Below are 15,833 nucleotides of genomic sequence, written 5' to 3'. Positions count from 1 at the left end.
CGCTGCACATGCGCAGCGAGAGGCCGGGAGCGCGTAGGGCGCTCGGGGGCTTTGCACCTGATCCCAGCACTGCGCCTCTAGTCCCCCCACCCCCGGGTTTCCAAGCCCTTCCTCCAAAAAGACCCACATGGAAGGTCTAACGCGCGCGCACGGAGCCACGAGCCTAGCGATAGAGGCAAGACCTACAATGTTTCGAGAATTCTACCAGGCCTGAGCACGTTTCACTAAAGGCTTGAGGACTTAACTCTGGAATTTCAGTTTGAGCCCAAAGCCTTTCGGATTTTTGTGTTCAGCGTTTCTGCTTCTCTGAATGGACCTGTGAGTATAACGTTTTGAGCAAAGGGGAAATACGTCTCAGAGATTTCACTAGAATGCCTGTAAATCAAAGCTAACAATGGCATATTTTCTAAGAACACACAAATTAATTTCGATTACACAAATATGAAGACCAGTAGCTAACTCGTCTGAGTAATAGAAAAAAAAAAAAACTTGGAAAAAAACCTAGGGACAGTTTTCCTCCACAGGGCAGTTCGATGTTATGAAGACACTGTTGCTCCAGATTGATGTAGTGCAACATTAATCAGTGTCCTGGTAGGTGTCCATAGATATTTTTTTGGATGATCACCTTCCACGTTGTGCCAGTTTCCATATGGCTTAAAAGTTATAACAAAAAGAAATACCTATAAAGCATTTACTTGGAGTAAAGAATATGGCTGGCAAAATAAAGATTTTTGTCCTTGGTTACCGAAGGGTAGCCTCTAGATTCTTGGAATTTCCCCAGTAATATCCCTGGTGGGCCCTGATAATTCATCCTACCTAGATGATTCATGGTGGGTCCCTGGATAGTTGACACCAAGAAGATGACTCAGGGTAGGAGCTGGCCACTCCACAAAGACCATGTGACTAGAGAGTTGGGGTTTTGAATCACAAGATACATTTGTATACGTGCTGCCTAAGGGAGCATCACAAGATACATTTGGAGGACTTCTTGACCTCTGGGGAGTGAAGCAGGGTTGGAGATTGAGTTCAGCTTGAAGGCCTGTGATTCAGTCATTAGTGCCTAGATAATGAGACCTCAATAAAAACTCTGGACATCTAGCTCAAGTGAACTTTCCTGGTTGGCAATATTATATGTATTGTCATACATTGATGTGCTTGGAGGGTATGACATCCTGACTCAACACAGCGAGAACAACAGAAGTTTCACTTTTGTAACCCTTTCAGATCTTACACTATGAGTCTCTCCCTTTGGCTAGTTCTCATTTATATCCTAATGCTATAATAAATCTGTAATCATAAGTATAGTGCTTTCCTGAGTTCTGTGAGTCACTGAAGTGAATTATCAAGGTATCAGAGGGGGTACTGGAAACTCCTGGATTTTTGGCCCACTAGCCAGAGTAGCCCAGAGTGGGGCCCTGAGAACTCCTGGGCTTCTGGCTGGTGACCGAAGTGAGGGCAGTCTTATGAAGACCTGTGAAGTTTGGCCCAATTCCAGCTGGTTGGTGTCAGAAATCACTGAGAATATGTATTTTGCATGATTCTAGGTACTTTAAATGTATTAACTGATTTAATACTTCCTAACAACTCTATGAAGCAGATTCTATTAACCTCATTTTAGGCATGAAGGAATTGAGACCTACAGATTAATCCACTTATTGGGGGACACACAGCTAGTTAGTGGGAGAGCAAGGCAGAATGGCTGTAGACCATGGGTTGTAAATTGCCTCTCTCAGGCCACATTGGGCAGCTGCCTGTTTTTGCACTCTGTGACCACAGAATGATTTTTTTACATTTGTAAATGACTGGAAAAAAATTAAAAGAATAGAGTTGTGTTTGGGTCTTAGTTTATAAAAAGTGACTGCATGATGACACAGAGAGGTCAGTGTCATTGAAAGAAAAGTTTAATATTACTCAAAGTTGCCCTAGAAATGGGAGGCAGAGTCAAAGTTTCTGGGTCCCAATTCCACTGAGAGGGTTCCCCACACCAACAATAAGCAATTCTGTGACATCAGCCAGGAGTCCTACAGTTTAACTCAATTCTGCCACATCTCCTGGGAGATAGCATCTGATCCCACAGATTAAGGGTTCAGTCCTACAAGACTGACACCCCTCTCCACTTCACACCCCTCGCCTAGCCACAAGCCCAGGTTATTATATGCTTCTGACCCACCAGCTACAGAATGGAGGTTCCCAGGCTTCCTCCTTAAACTACAGATGCCAGTCACAAGTCTAGTTGTTACTTGTAGTTCTGACTGGCTATAAATTAGAGATTCCCACCACCCTTTCCTTGGGTTCAATTAATTTGGTAGAACCACTCATAGAACTCAAACATTTTACTTACTAGATTACTGATTTATTATAAAAATATATGACTCAGGAACAGCTAAATGGAAGACATATGGTGGGCAGGTATGGAGAAGGGGTGTGGAGCTTCCATACTCTCTGAACAAGTCACTCTCTCCACATCCCCACATGTTCACCAACCTGGAAGCTCTTCAAAACCTGTCCTTTTGGGGTTATATGGAAGCTTCATTACATAAGTGTGATTGATTAAGTCACTGACCATTGGTTATTGATTCAACTTCCAGCCCCTATCCCATCCCTAAAGATCAGGGGGTGGGACTGAAAATTTCACCCCTGTATTCTTGGTTGGTTGCCCTGGCAACCAGCCACCATCTTTAGGTGCTTTCCACAAGTCACATCAGTAATGTAAACCCAGTTGTGGTGGAAAAGGGCTATTACGAATAATAAGACACCCATTTCACCTTTATGGCTCTAAAGCAATTTCAGAAACAGGACAGGAGACCAATAGGATGGCAAAAGATGCTCCTTATCACTCTGGAAATTCCAAGGCTTTTGGAAGCTGTGAGCCAGGAACCATTGACAATACCATATATATATGAGAAATATATTTTGGTCATCTGAGTGACCAAATACGTTTTTCTTATAGATTATAGTATCACACAGGGCCACAGAGAGAAGCACCAGTGTTAGGAGGCCTTTTTTTTTTTCTTTTTAAGATATGAGTGCTTTTTTTTAAAATTCTAGTATAGTTAGCATACAGTGTTATATTAGTTTCAGGTGTACAGTGTGGTGATTCAACGCTTCATACATCACCAAGTGCTCATCACTACAAATGCACTACAGACCATAGCTTTTACTAGCATTTTCATGGGAAAGGATAGGCAGAGCAGGGTAAACAGTTTAGGATTGGCTGGTTTGAGTAATTCTGCTGGGCTTTGGGACATTGGGATTGTCCTTAATTTTCTATTACCTGGCCCTGAATTGATTTAGGGCAGGGGAATATTAGCTTGGTGTGTGACTGTTAGATAAAGGAGGTGGTTAGGAGTATGGACTTGGGATTGGCTGGTTTACCTATTAGAGGAGTGCTGTCAGGCAAGTTATCACAATAGGAATTATTATTTTTTTAAAGATTTTATTTATTTATTTGACAGAGAGAGCAAGAGCAGGAACACAAGCAGGGGGAGTGGGAGAGGGAGAAGCAGACTTCCTGCCGAGCAGGGAGCCCTATGTGGGACTCGATCCCAGGACCCTGGGATCATGACCTGAACCGAAGGCAGATGCTTAACGACTGAGCCACCCAGGCACCCTCACAATAGGAATTAACTAGTTCTGGGAGTTTCCCCAGCCAGCAAAGACCCCCACCCCAGGAGATCAAACATCATAACACAGAGAAAATTAAAAATATGGTTAATATAAAATAGTATCTCAAGATACATGAACATTATGTGAAATTCTAATTTTAGTGTATATAAACTTTATATTATTGGAACACAGCAACATTTATTTATTATTGTCTGTGCCTGCTTTTATTCTACGACACTAGAGTTGACTTATGAGAGAAACCATGTGGCCTGCAAAACCTAAATTCTTCACTATTCGGCCTTACTAAAAAAAATTTGTCAACCTCTGCTCTGTAGTAAATGCCCTTAATCTGTATGAAATACTGCATAAAAATGAAAATGTAAAATTATAAACGTTTTAAAAATAAAAGGCTATATGTACTGAATCTTTGGGTGCGGAGACTTTAACATGCTACTATTATAAGGAAAAATAGATTCAATTATGGAAAATATTAAAACTTTCTATGGTAAAAAACAATTATAAAGGTACTTCCACTTCTAGGCAGATGGAGTAGATACAGTTTTCCCTACTCTCTCTGCTAAGGAAGAGCTCAGAATTCTATACATCTATACATCATTGTTTTCTGGCTTTCATAGTTTCTATTGAAAAGTCAGTTAAAAATCTTAGTCTTTAAAGGGAATATGTTTTCCTCTGACTACTTTTAAGATTTTCAGCTTTTTTCTTTTTTTTTAATACTTTTAAAAAAAGATTTTATTTATTTGACAGAGAGAGGCACAGCGAGAGAGGGAACACAAGCAGGGGGAGTGGGAGAGGGAGAAGCAGGCTTCCCGCGGAGCAGGGAGCCCAATTCGGGTCTCCATCCCAGGACCCCGGGATCATGACCTGAGCCGAAGGCAGACGCTTAACGACTGAGCCACCCAGGCGCCCCTCAGCTTTTTTCTTTTTTAAAGAACATCTTTATTGAGATATAATTCACCCATTTAAAGTGTATAATATAGTGGCTTTTAGTATAGTCACTGATACGCACAACCATTGCCACACTCAATTTTAAAACATTGTTAGCACTTCAAAAAGAAACCCTGTACCCTTTAGCTATTATTCCACTATTCACCATATCCTGTGCCCCAAGCAATCACTAGTCTACTTTCATTCTCTATAGATTTGCCTATTCTATTTATATTTTATTTAAATGGAATCATATAACATGTACTCTTTTATGATTGGCTTCTTTCCCTTAATGTAATATATTCAAGGTTCACCCATATGGCAGCATTTATCAGTGCTTCATTCTTTTTTATGGCTGAATAATATTCAATTGTATGTATGTACCATGCTTTCTTTATCCATTCACCATTTGATGGACATTTGGCTTCTTTGTACCTTTTTAAAAAAAAGATTTACTTATTTATTTTAGAGAGAGAGAGTGCGAGGTCAGGGGGGCAGAGGGAGAGAGAAACTCCAGCAGACTCCATGCCCAGCACAGAGCCCAAGGCAGGGCTTGATCTCACGACTCTCAGATCACTACCTACGCTGAAACCAAGAGTCGGATGTTCAACCCGACTGTGCCACCCAGGTGCCCGTTTGTACCTTTTGACTTTTATGATTAAATATATAAACAGTGTATACATTTTGGTGTGGACATACCACCTTCAGTTGTTTTGGTTAGATTCCTGGCAGTGGAATTACTGGGTCAAATAGTAATTCTATGTTTAACCATTTGAGAAACTGCCAAGTTTTTTCCAAAGTGGCTACACCATTTTACATCCTCACCAGCAGTGTATGAGGGTTCTGATTTCACCACATCATCACTGAGTTGTTATTGTCTGACTTTTTGATGCTAGCCATCCTTGTGGGTGTGAAGTGGTATCTCATTGTGGTTTTGATTTGCATTTCCCTGATGACTAATAATGTCAAGCATTTTTCATGTGTTTGTTGGCTATTTGCATATAGTGTAAGGTAAGGGTCCAGTTTCATTCTTTGTCATGTGCCTAGCAAATTTTCCAGGGCCATTTATTGAAAGAACAGTCCTTTCCTCATTGAATCATCTTGCCACCCATGTCAAAAACCACTTGAATATAGGTGTATGGGTTTATTTCTGGACTCTCCATTCTATTCTCTTGATCTATATGTCTATCCATATTCTAGTACCACATTATTTTGATTACCATGATTTTGTAGTAATTTCAACACAATGTTGAATAAAGGGCTGAAAGAAAGCATCCTTGTTCTATGCTTATCTTAGGGGAAAAACTTTTAGTCTTTTACCAGTGAATATAATGTTATCAGTGAGTTATTCATAAGTGGACTTTATCATGTTTAGCAGTTTCTTTCTGCTCCTAGTTTGTTGTGTTTTCATCATGAAAGGGTATTGGACTTTGTAAAATACTTTTTCTGCATTAATTGAGATGGCGAGATGATCATGATTTCATCCGCCTTGATTCTTAATGTACATTGATAGATTTTTTAATGATGGGTGACTCTTATTTCTAGGATAAATCCCACTTTGGTTAAGGTATATAATCCTTTTAATATGCTGTATTTGGTTTGATAACATTTTGTTGAGGATTTTTCTCATATATATTCATAAGAGATACAGGTTTGTAGTTTTCTTGTGATGTCTTTGGCTTTTGTATCACTTCACACCCACTAGGATGAATAGCATCAAAAAGTCAGATAATATTGGAAGGTTTGAAAATAATTTTCATTAATTCTTTAAGTGTTTTGTAGAATTTGCCAGTTAAGCCATCTGGTTCTGAGCTTTTCTTTGATGGGAGGTTTTTGCTTACTGATTCAGTCTATTCGTTATAACTCTGTTATAGGACTGTTCTGTTTCTTTTTGAATCAGTTTCGGAGGTTTGTGTGCTTCTAGGAATTTATCCATTTTCTAGGTTATCTAATTTGTTGGTATATAATTGTTCATCGTATCCTTATAATCTTTTTCATCTGTAGTTCTGTATTAATGTCCCCACCATTGTACAGTTAACCTTTGAATAACATGGGGTTTAGGGGCAACTACCCACCCCCCATGCAGTTGGAAATCCATATATAACTTTTCACTCCTCCAATATGTAACTAATAGCCTTCTGTTGACTAGAAGCCTTACCAATAACAGTTGATTAACACTTTTGTATGTTGCATGTGTTATATACTATGTTCTTAAAGTAAGCTAGACAAAAGAAAGTGTTACTAAGAAAATCATAGTGAAAATACATTTACAGTAGTGTACTGTATTTGTTGAAAAAAATCTGCATATAAGTGGACCCATGCAGTTCAAACCCATGTTGTTCAAGAGTCAACTGTGTATGATTTTAGTAATTTGGGTCTTTGTTTCTTGGTCAGTCTAGTTAAAGGTGTGTGAATGTTGTTGATCTTTCAAAGAAACAACTTTTGGTTTTGTTGATAATTTCCATTGTTCTTCTCTATTTTGTTTATTTCCACTCAAATCTTTATCATCTCCTTCCTTCTGCTAACTCTGGGTTTAGGTTTCATGTCTTTCTAGTTGCTTAAGGAGTAAAGTTAGGTAATTGCTTGCAATATTGCTTCTTTTTTTTTAAATGGAGGCGTTTACAACTCTAAATTTCCATCCATACACTGCCTTTGCTGTATCCCATTAGTTTTGGTATGGTGTGTTTATTTCATTTGTCTCCAAGTATTTTTACTTACCTTGTGATTTCTTCTTTTACCCATTGGTTAATAGTGTCCTGTTTAATTTTTACATATTTGTGGACTTCCCAGTTTTTCTTCTCATTAATTTCCAATTTCATTTCCTTGTGGTTGGAGAACATAGTTTATATGATGTCAGTTTTTTAAAATGTATTGATACTTGTTTTGTAGCCTAAAATATGGTACATCCTGAAGAATGTTCCATGTGAACTTGAAAAAAGTGAGTATTGTGCTGTTGCTGGGTGTGGTGTCCTATATGTCTGTTAGGTCTAGTTTAAGTGTTAATCAAGTTACTTCCTTACTGATTTTATGTCTCTATGTTCAGTCCATTATGTAAAGTATCTGTTGAAGTCTCCTACTATTACAGAACTGTGCATTTCTCCCTTAATAATGTAAATATTTGCCTCAATATATTTGATCTTTGTTGTTTAGCTCATAAACATTTATAATTGTTAATCTTCTTGATGAATTGACCCTTTTATCGATATATAGACCTTTTTTCTCTTGTAACAACTTCTGACCTTATGTCAGTTTTGTTTACAATAACATCATAAAGGTGAAGGTAAGGGGAGGACAGAGTTGTAAAGGATCAGTGCTTTGTGTGCTGTTAAAACTATGATGGTAACGATTCAAAGTAGTTTGTTGTACATTTAGGATGTTAATTGTAATTTCCATAGCAACCAATAAGAAAATAACTAAAACATATTCAAAGAAAGAAATAAGCAGGGAATCAAAATAGTACACAGTAAAAAAAAAATATACAAAAGAAGGCAGTATTGAGGGAATTGAGGCACACAAAAAAAGTCACATAGAAACAAATAGCAAAACGACAGAAATTCTTAACAGTAGTCACTTTAAATGTAAATGGATTAAATTAATGGATGGGAAAAAAGAAAACATGCTCCAGCTATATGCTATCTCCAACTATATGCTGTTTTAGCAAGTAAGATGTTTTCATTTTCTTTGATAAATTTATAGAGTGAATCGAACTGGCCTAGATTTACATTTGCAGTGTCTGCTGAACATTTTTTATAGATGAGCAATGTCTAGTTTACAATTGGACAAGATATCAACAATTTTATATTGTATTTAGTTTCATGAAAATCTTTATAAAAATGAAGAAGACAGTTTGACCTCTGTTTTTCAATCCAAGAGTGAAGAGCTAGGGGATTTTTTTTTTCTTGTCATGATTTGATGTATCATCTGATATACTCTTGAAAGCAGGATTGGCTCTACACTGTAAGGGGCCAACACATCTGTTATCAAATATCTCCTTTTGTTTGTCCACAGGGCATTTTAGTTGCAACATTTGAGTTTGGAAATGTAACTTTATTCAGTTTTATATATCAGTGAATAGAAGTATACAATAATACACGTTTATGTTGTCTAATATAATTGGGCAGTCACTATTTTCAACTCAGCATCTGTGTCTTTTGGGGAGACAAAAACCCGTTTATTTATTTAGAAGTACTTGCTTGTCATCCTAGATTTGTTTCAGTCTCCATATGTGCTTTTACATCCCCTTCACCACCATGCCTAAGCCTGAATTCTCTTTTGCATATTGTGCAATTTGCTGTTGTAGTTATCTCCCTCATCCAGGTGTTGATGCATCTTTATATCTGTCATTAAAATAAGAGGCTTTTTTGGTGATGTATGGGTCATGCTGTCGTTGGTATTATAATTGTTTTCATTTTCATTTCTGAACTCTTAGAAAACACGGTCACAATACTTACAATATTAAAAAATAAACTAGCGCTATGTCCGTACAAAGTACAAGTTAATCCACAAAGCCAAAGACTGTAAATGTTTTGCTTTTTTTTAAAGATTTTATTTATTTATTTATTTGAGAGAGAGAGACAGAGAGAGAGCACATGAGAAGGGGGAGGGTCGGGAGGGTCAGAGGGAGAAGCAGACTCCCTGCCCAGCAGGGAGCCCCGATGCGGGACTCGATCCAGGGACTCCAGGATCATGACCTGAGCCGAAGGCAGTCGCCTAACCAACTGAGCCACCCAGGCGCCCCCAAAGACTGTAAATGCTTATGAGTGCCATGCATTTAAGTTACATACTTAAGACGCATCACTCGTGAGTGATGCAGCGATGGAGAGGTAATTCATTATTGTAAACCTCAATCATGGTCGCCAACATCAGAAACGGGGGGGGGGGGGGGGGGGTGGCAGCAATAGTGACTAGGGAAGGCACAAAATCTGTGCCTTATCCACTTGAATTTAAAAAGATGTTGCTCACCGCCTTACTTTTTGAGGCACCTTATAAGTTCCACACTTTCCCTCAACTTTGCCCACCCATCTCCTCAAACCCGGACCTTTAACGTCCAGGCGAAGGATTTCCTGGGACATTCCAGACAGACTTGGACGGTCGGTCACCCTCCGTCTCCCTTTTCCACTCGTTTCAGTTTTCTCTTTCAGTCTCCCCCCTCCTTCATTCTTCCCTCGTCTCAGACCTCGTTCTCTCACTGTCAGTCCTCCTTTGTCTCCTCTTTTTCCCTTAGTCTCCGTTCTGTTTCTCAGATTCTCCATTATTTGTGCCTCAGTCTCCTCTTCCCTGTCTCAATTTTCCTTTTTTCATCAGTCGGTCCCTGCAACATATTACTGAAGTTGTAATTTCCCTTAGGCGATTCCTTCTCATTATTTTTAGCATAATTGGCGGTTTATGACACCTCTCCGCCCCCCTTGAACTCGGCCATCACTTCAGCCCCTCGGTCCCACAGTGGAATCCTCCGGTCTAGGGTTGTACCATTACCAGCACTTTTAAGTAGAATCCCTTACAAAAGGATTGCACCATTCCAAAGTCCTTTTTCCCCAGTAAAGGACTGCACTACTGCAACTTCTTCCCCAATCCTCCTGCAAAAGCTCTCTGCAAAACTTCGCACCTCTTTCGTTTGTATAATCCTCCTTTCCTTCATCTTGCCTCCTCCCCTCTCTGCCGCGGTGGCACGGCCCAAATTCAGGTTAGGAATAAACCAAATTCCTCCGCGTGTACGGATCTGGCCGGACTCTCAATATGGCGGCTCCCACAACGAGACACAGTGCCTGGGAGCCGCCATCTTGCCTCCTGAACAAAGCCGCCGAGGGTGCAGAGTGGGCCAAACCGCTCTGTACGGCTCGGCGCATGCTCGGGAGCCCCGTGCTGTGCTCTCCCAGCCAGGAAGCGGGAGAGTTCGTCAATTCACGTTAATCTGTGACAGCTGTCGGGGGTTATGCTGGGACGGACGTTTCGGGACCTGATAATCGAGCTGGGGGTCAGAAGGGGAATTTATGGGTTAAGTCATGAGGAAGTCTGGCATTGATATTGGGGCGGGGGTCTGCGAGGGTCAGTAATTGGAGGTCTATGAAGACTGATGGGAAGTCAGTGGGATGAATGTTGGGTACGTACAGGGGTCAGTAGTAGGGAGAGCTGTATGATCTGTGGGTCAGGGATGGCAGGTCTGTGCGCTGTTGGAGCATCCGTGTGGCCAGTGATTTGTGGACCTGTATGGCCAGTCGTGTGATCGGGGTTCTGTGGAGGTGCTCTTTTGGGATTTGTGATTTCTGCACCTGGTGATTCAGTGATTTGTAGGGGGGTTTTAATGCAGCCAGGGACTGATAAAGGTGAGCTCTAGTTTAGTGGGAAAGGCCTCACTTTACAATTTCTGCAGGTCAGAGGCCGCCCCCAAGTTGAAGCCCCTCCTCAGATGTTTTCTCAAACCTCCATCTCCCTCCATCACTCACGTCCTCACAGAAGAAAACATCCTTTGAACGTAAGACCAAACAAATCTGACGAATAACATTATTATTGTCAATTCTCTCTAGCCAAAGACCACCAGGAACACCCTGAGTTGAATAAGTTGGGTATATGGCTGTAGCATCTAGTTGGGAACATGCACACCATGGGGAAAGTGAGGGCTTCTAGTAAGAGGGTGTTAGAACTTACAGGATTTCTCCTTGTGTTAGGTGATTTTGAGGCGGGCCTAAGGGGGTGGACCTTGCTCTGAATTGGATGTTGTGAGGAAGTGGGGTAATTCAGTGATGGGGGATTTCAATAAATCTAGAGTGAGGAGACTACTGAAGCTAAAGCTGTAATAGGTAAGGAAGTCGCAGTCGCTCATGTTAACTCAGAGAGGGGGTGTTTTGTGGATTGGACAATGTTGATGTTTTGTCTGTGTTCAGACATGATTTCAGAGAGGTCCTGTTACTGTCTTATTCTGTCATGGTCACAGAGTGGCCTTGTCTGATGTTGATGTTCTATGTAATTATGTTAAATAGGAGAATTTGAGTGCCAGGGCAGCTCTGAAATGTGAGGGCTGCTTTTTTTTTTTTCTTTTCTTCTTCTTAATGTGAGGTGTGATTTCAGTCCTCCGTCTTCCTGTTTACTGAAATTGTTCTACATCCTATTTAGCAAACATTTATTAAACACCTGCTTTTTACTTGTTTCAGAGCTCGGTGTCCAGAGAGGAGCATGCCTATTCGATTGTTTCCTTCCAGGTTTATTTTGACAAAGCCTGGGATAACCCCATAGGAAACAGTCTACCTTTCATGGGAGTACTCATTTCTGTGAGTGAGTGCAGTCTTCTCTGTGTGACCCATCCTGGGACTGAGAAGAATTTACCAGGTATGTATCTTTACGCATTGTAGTATATTCCTGTTTATCAATGGTTCTAACATGACACTCTATATTCTTATATAGACAACTGCACTATTGAATATCAGCAATACAAACAAACAAAAAACATGTTAAAATTAACAAAATCAACAGTTTTAATTTATGAATATTGACTTGGCAAGAGAATTTGCTGAGTTAGGGGAAAATATAAAAGAGCTATTAGGATTTTGCCGGCTGCTTATGTCTAGGGAATATGGGTGCATTCTCGATTTTCTACTTGGTCATTCCTATTCTTTTTGTCAGGGAACTGCTTCATCTGCAGTTAAATCTTACATATATATGTATACATAATTATTGTCTTATGATAGAGTCTTACAGATAGAATTACAAATAGAATTGCTGGTTCAAAGGGGAACAATAAGGTGTTCGTATATCAACAGAAATATCTGCATTCATCCAATTAAAAATACACCTTGTACAAGTTCTATGTGATTATATAGTCACAAGAGGACTTTTTTCACGTGGTACTTACAGACCCTTCTATAAGGATCAAATGACCTTCTACAGGGTGGCCTGTTTTCCTCTTGGTGGTTGTTTCTAGACTGGTAAATGGCTCCTGGAGATTTAGTCTGTCTTTCAGTCCTGATTCCTCAGACTTCTGCTCTTTTGGAAGAGAAGCAGAAAATGACCAAGTCTCACGTGAGTTGCTTGCTTATTTTGTACTTGGTTTCCATATAATCAAATGGAAAAGTGCAGAAAGCTAGAAATTAGAATTAGGGAAAATGTAGAGAGAACAAAGACTTGGAGACGAGTTGCTATGTAATATGTAGATTATGTGGTTTTAAGCCACATAAAACAACTATTATAGTTCATATATATATTTGTTATGTAAATTTTATATAAATATAATGTACATTATATTTACTTTATGTGAGTGTGTAAATTAAAGCGCAAATTTGAAAAAAAAATAAAGCGCAAATTTGTTCGATCTTTTCTAGCAGCCACAGGGGGGAGGTAGAGGACATCATATACATAATTTGGCATTCTCCACAAATAGAAATCAACTGAATTTTCAATGAAAATATTTCTTGACATTAGGACAAAAAGAAATTCATTTTGGGTGATCTTCTATAGATGATATCCTGACCTATACTTCTGCATAAATGTGTCAGATTTTTTGTGGTTGTGTCTTTAAATATTTTTTTTTAGAAGGTAGTTAGCATAATGTTAGAGCTGAACTCCATAAGCATTATTCTTTGGGGAACTAAAGTATAGTTTATCCAGAGATAAAACCTAGATAAGATGGAGTGATGAGTATCTGTTTGTCTCCAAAGTAATTATTTCTCTCAGATAGGCAGTTCTTTACTTAAAATTCAGTGGCAAACACTTGGGAGCACAGGGGTCTCTGATTCTCCATAGCCTTTGCTATGGTCTCAGAGTTTGTGAGGCAACTCCCCAACTGAATGCCAGTTTTGGGTCCATTTTTTTCAATTTATAAAATCATTTTACTATTTTTTGTCCTGGCCTGAATTATTTTAAACATTTTAAAAAACATAAAAAATAAAATAAAAATTATAAAGTGAAAGGGACCCTAACATTTCCTTTCTCCTGGAATAACCAGTATTAATAATTTGTGATGCTTAGATTTTTCTCCATCTGGAAATTATTGATTCTCTTGTTTTTAAAACATAAAGTCTCAACTTTATTATTTAACTGATTGACTATCCAGTTTTCCCAAAACCATTTGTTGAATAATTCATTTATTTGAAATGCTGCCTTTATTGAATTCCCATTTGTGATTAAGTCTCTTTTGCTCTTCTGTTCTTTTGATGTGTTTGACTCTTTTTGCTAAAGACAGAATTTTACATCATTTTTCTGAATAAGCATGATGTAGAACTGGGCATATGGTTTGGCATGCTATGGTAAAAATAAGACTGATCACTTCAGATTGAACAGGAGCATGCTGTTATAGGGTCCATTGTCATTTGAGGATGTGGCCATAGCTTTCACCAAGGAGGAGTGGCAGCAACTGGACCCTGCTCAGAGGACCCTGTACAGAGATGTGATGCTGGAGAACTTCAGCCACCTGGTCTCATTGGGTAAGGATGGCTTCCCCCCATATCACAACATCTTCCAATCCAGTGCCTCTCTCTTCTCCTTTGATCAAGTTGGGTGGGTTCCTGACATATGTAATGACTGACTTTGTGCTCTCTTTTCTCTCTCCAGCAGAAGGTCAGCTGGACAGCTTTATTGTGGGGCTCCTAAAATAGCACCCCCCTTTTTTTTTAAGTAGGGCTTGACTCACGACCCCGAGATCAAGAGCTGAGCTGAGATCAAGAGTCAGACACTTGACCGACTGAGCCACCCAGGTGCCTTTCTTTTTTCTTCAGTGTAGTCAACCCAATTCCTCTCTGATTTCTCTATAATAGGGCATCCAGTGTCCAAACCAGATGTCATCTCCAAGTTGGAACAGGGAGAAGAACCATGGATCATAAAGAGAGACATATCAAATTGGATCTGTCCCGGTAAAAATCTGGCAGGTGGGAGCCAAGGAAAGTGAAATCTCAGTTTCTTTGTTTTTGTTTTTAATTGGCTGGTGGCTGAGATTTATGCTTCCACCCAGATTGGCAGCTCCTATTCCTTCTTGCTCCTGTGCTGAACATGTAGTAAGTATTCAACAACTTGTTAATTAGGTAATAGTGAGCATGAAGAGAAGAAAAATTTCTTACTGATTCACTCATATCTTGGTAGATATGATTCAGAATCATATTTTTAGTGCCTTTCTAGAAGAAATTCAAAGGCAATAAAAGTCAGATGCTTTTCAGAACCATAGGTTGTACATGGAAAGACAAGGCATCAAAGTTCATGGCTGTATAAAATTGCACAACCAATATAGTTAATGTTTTAGGAGTTCACTGAAAATTACAGTCTAAAGAGACGTGGCATAACTTAAGAAGGTGTTTTTTCCAAGCATGAACCAGCTACTCTGAAGTATATTTGAAGTGTGGGTTAGGCAGGAGGAGGGTGAAGGCAAGCTCTAGCAATGGATGTGTACAGATTTTTGGAGTTAGGAATCATTATGCCTTTTCTGCAGAAATTTGCTAGGCTTGCCTTCATAAAATATATTTTTGGGGGAATAATGGGATATAAGCATGAATACACAGTGTGACTATGGACAGTAAAGTGCATACTGTACCTATACTCTGAAATATTCTGGTATTATTGTATTTAAACAACTTCGAGGTATAACTCACATGCTTTACAATTCACCCATTCAAAGTTAACAATTCAGTGGTTTTTTTATAGTGTATTCACAGATATGTATAACGATTCCCACAGTCAATTTTAAAACATTTTTATCACCTACGAAAGAAATCCTGTACCCTTTAGCTATCACACCCCTGTTACTCATCTCCCAGCCCTAAGCAACCACTAATCTGCTTTCACTCTCTATTGATTTGCCTACTCTTGATCTTTTATTTAAACGAAATCATATAACATGAGGCCTTTTGTGACTGGCTTCTTTCGGTTAGCACACTTTTTGAGGGCCATCCACCTTATAACGTGTATCAGTCCTTCGATTCTTTTTGGCTGAATAATATTCCATTGTATGGATATACTACATTTGGCTGTCCATTCATCAGTATTTGGCTTGTTTCCACTTTTTCGCAACATGAATAATGCTACTATAAACATTCATATACAAGTTTTTGTGTAAGACCTATGTTTTATTTTTTCTTTGGTATGTACCTAGGAGTGGAATTGCTGGGTCATATAGGAATTTTGTGTTTAACTAAAATGGTCCCTAATGACTAATTATGTTTAGCATATTTTCATCTGCTTGTTGGCCATTATGTATCTTCTTCGGAAAATAATTTGTTGAGATCATTTGTCTATTTTGAGTTGTCTTTTTATTATTGAATTGTAAGAATTCTTTATAGAGATAAAATTCTTATACAGAAGTTATA

The 15,833-nt window shown here is 39.1% G+C and overlaps 1 protein-coding gene across 3 annotated transcripts in view; it reads left to right on the top strand.

Annotated features, from left to right (window-relative positions):
• The first annotated feature begins 6 nt into the window (after positions 1–6).
• The window catches only part of LOC118006670 (zinc finger protein 300-like), a 34,934-nt gene continuing 19,107 nt past the window's right edge, over positions 7–15,833 (top strand). The window contains exons 1-5 of one of the 3 annotated variants that reach the window (XM_034999403.1): positions 7–318; positions 11,700–11,874; positions 12,467–12,564; positions 13,838–13,964; positions 14,295–14,405. In XM_034999403.1, coding sequence (XP_034855294.1) covers positions 12,475–12,564; positions 13,838–13,964; positions 14,295–14,405 — 328 coding nt within the window. In that variant the 5' untranslated portion in view covers positions 7–318; positions 11,700–11,874; positions 12,467–12,474. The other 2 variants (XM_034999404.1, XR_004678154.1) reach the window with 2 other exon arrangements.

This window comes from Mirounga leonina, unplaced genomic scaffold, assembly GCF_011800145.1.
Source record: "Mirounga leonina isolate KUSES-001 unplaced genomic scaffold, KU_Mleo_1.0 Mir_98, whole genome shotgun sequence".
NCBI lineage: Eukaryota > Metazoa > Chordata > Mammalia > Carnivora > Phocidae > Mirounga > Mirounga leonina.
This window is presented reverse-complemented; position numbering and strand designations above follow the sequence as displayed.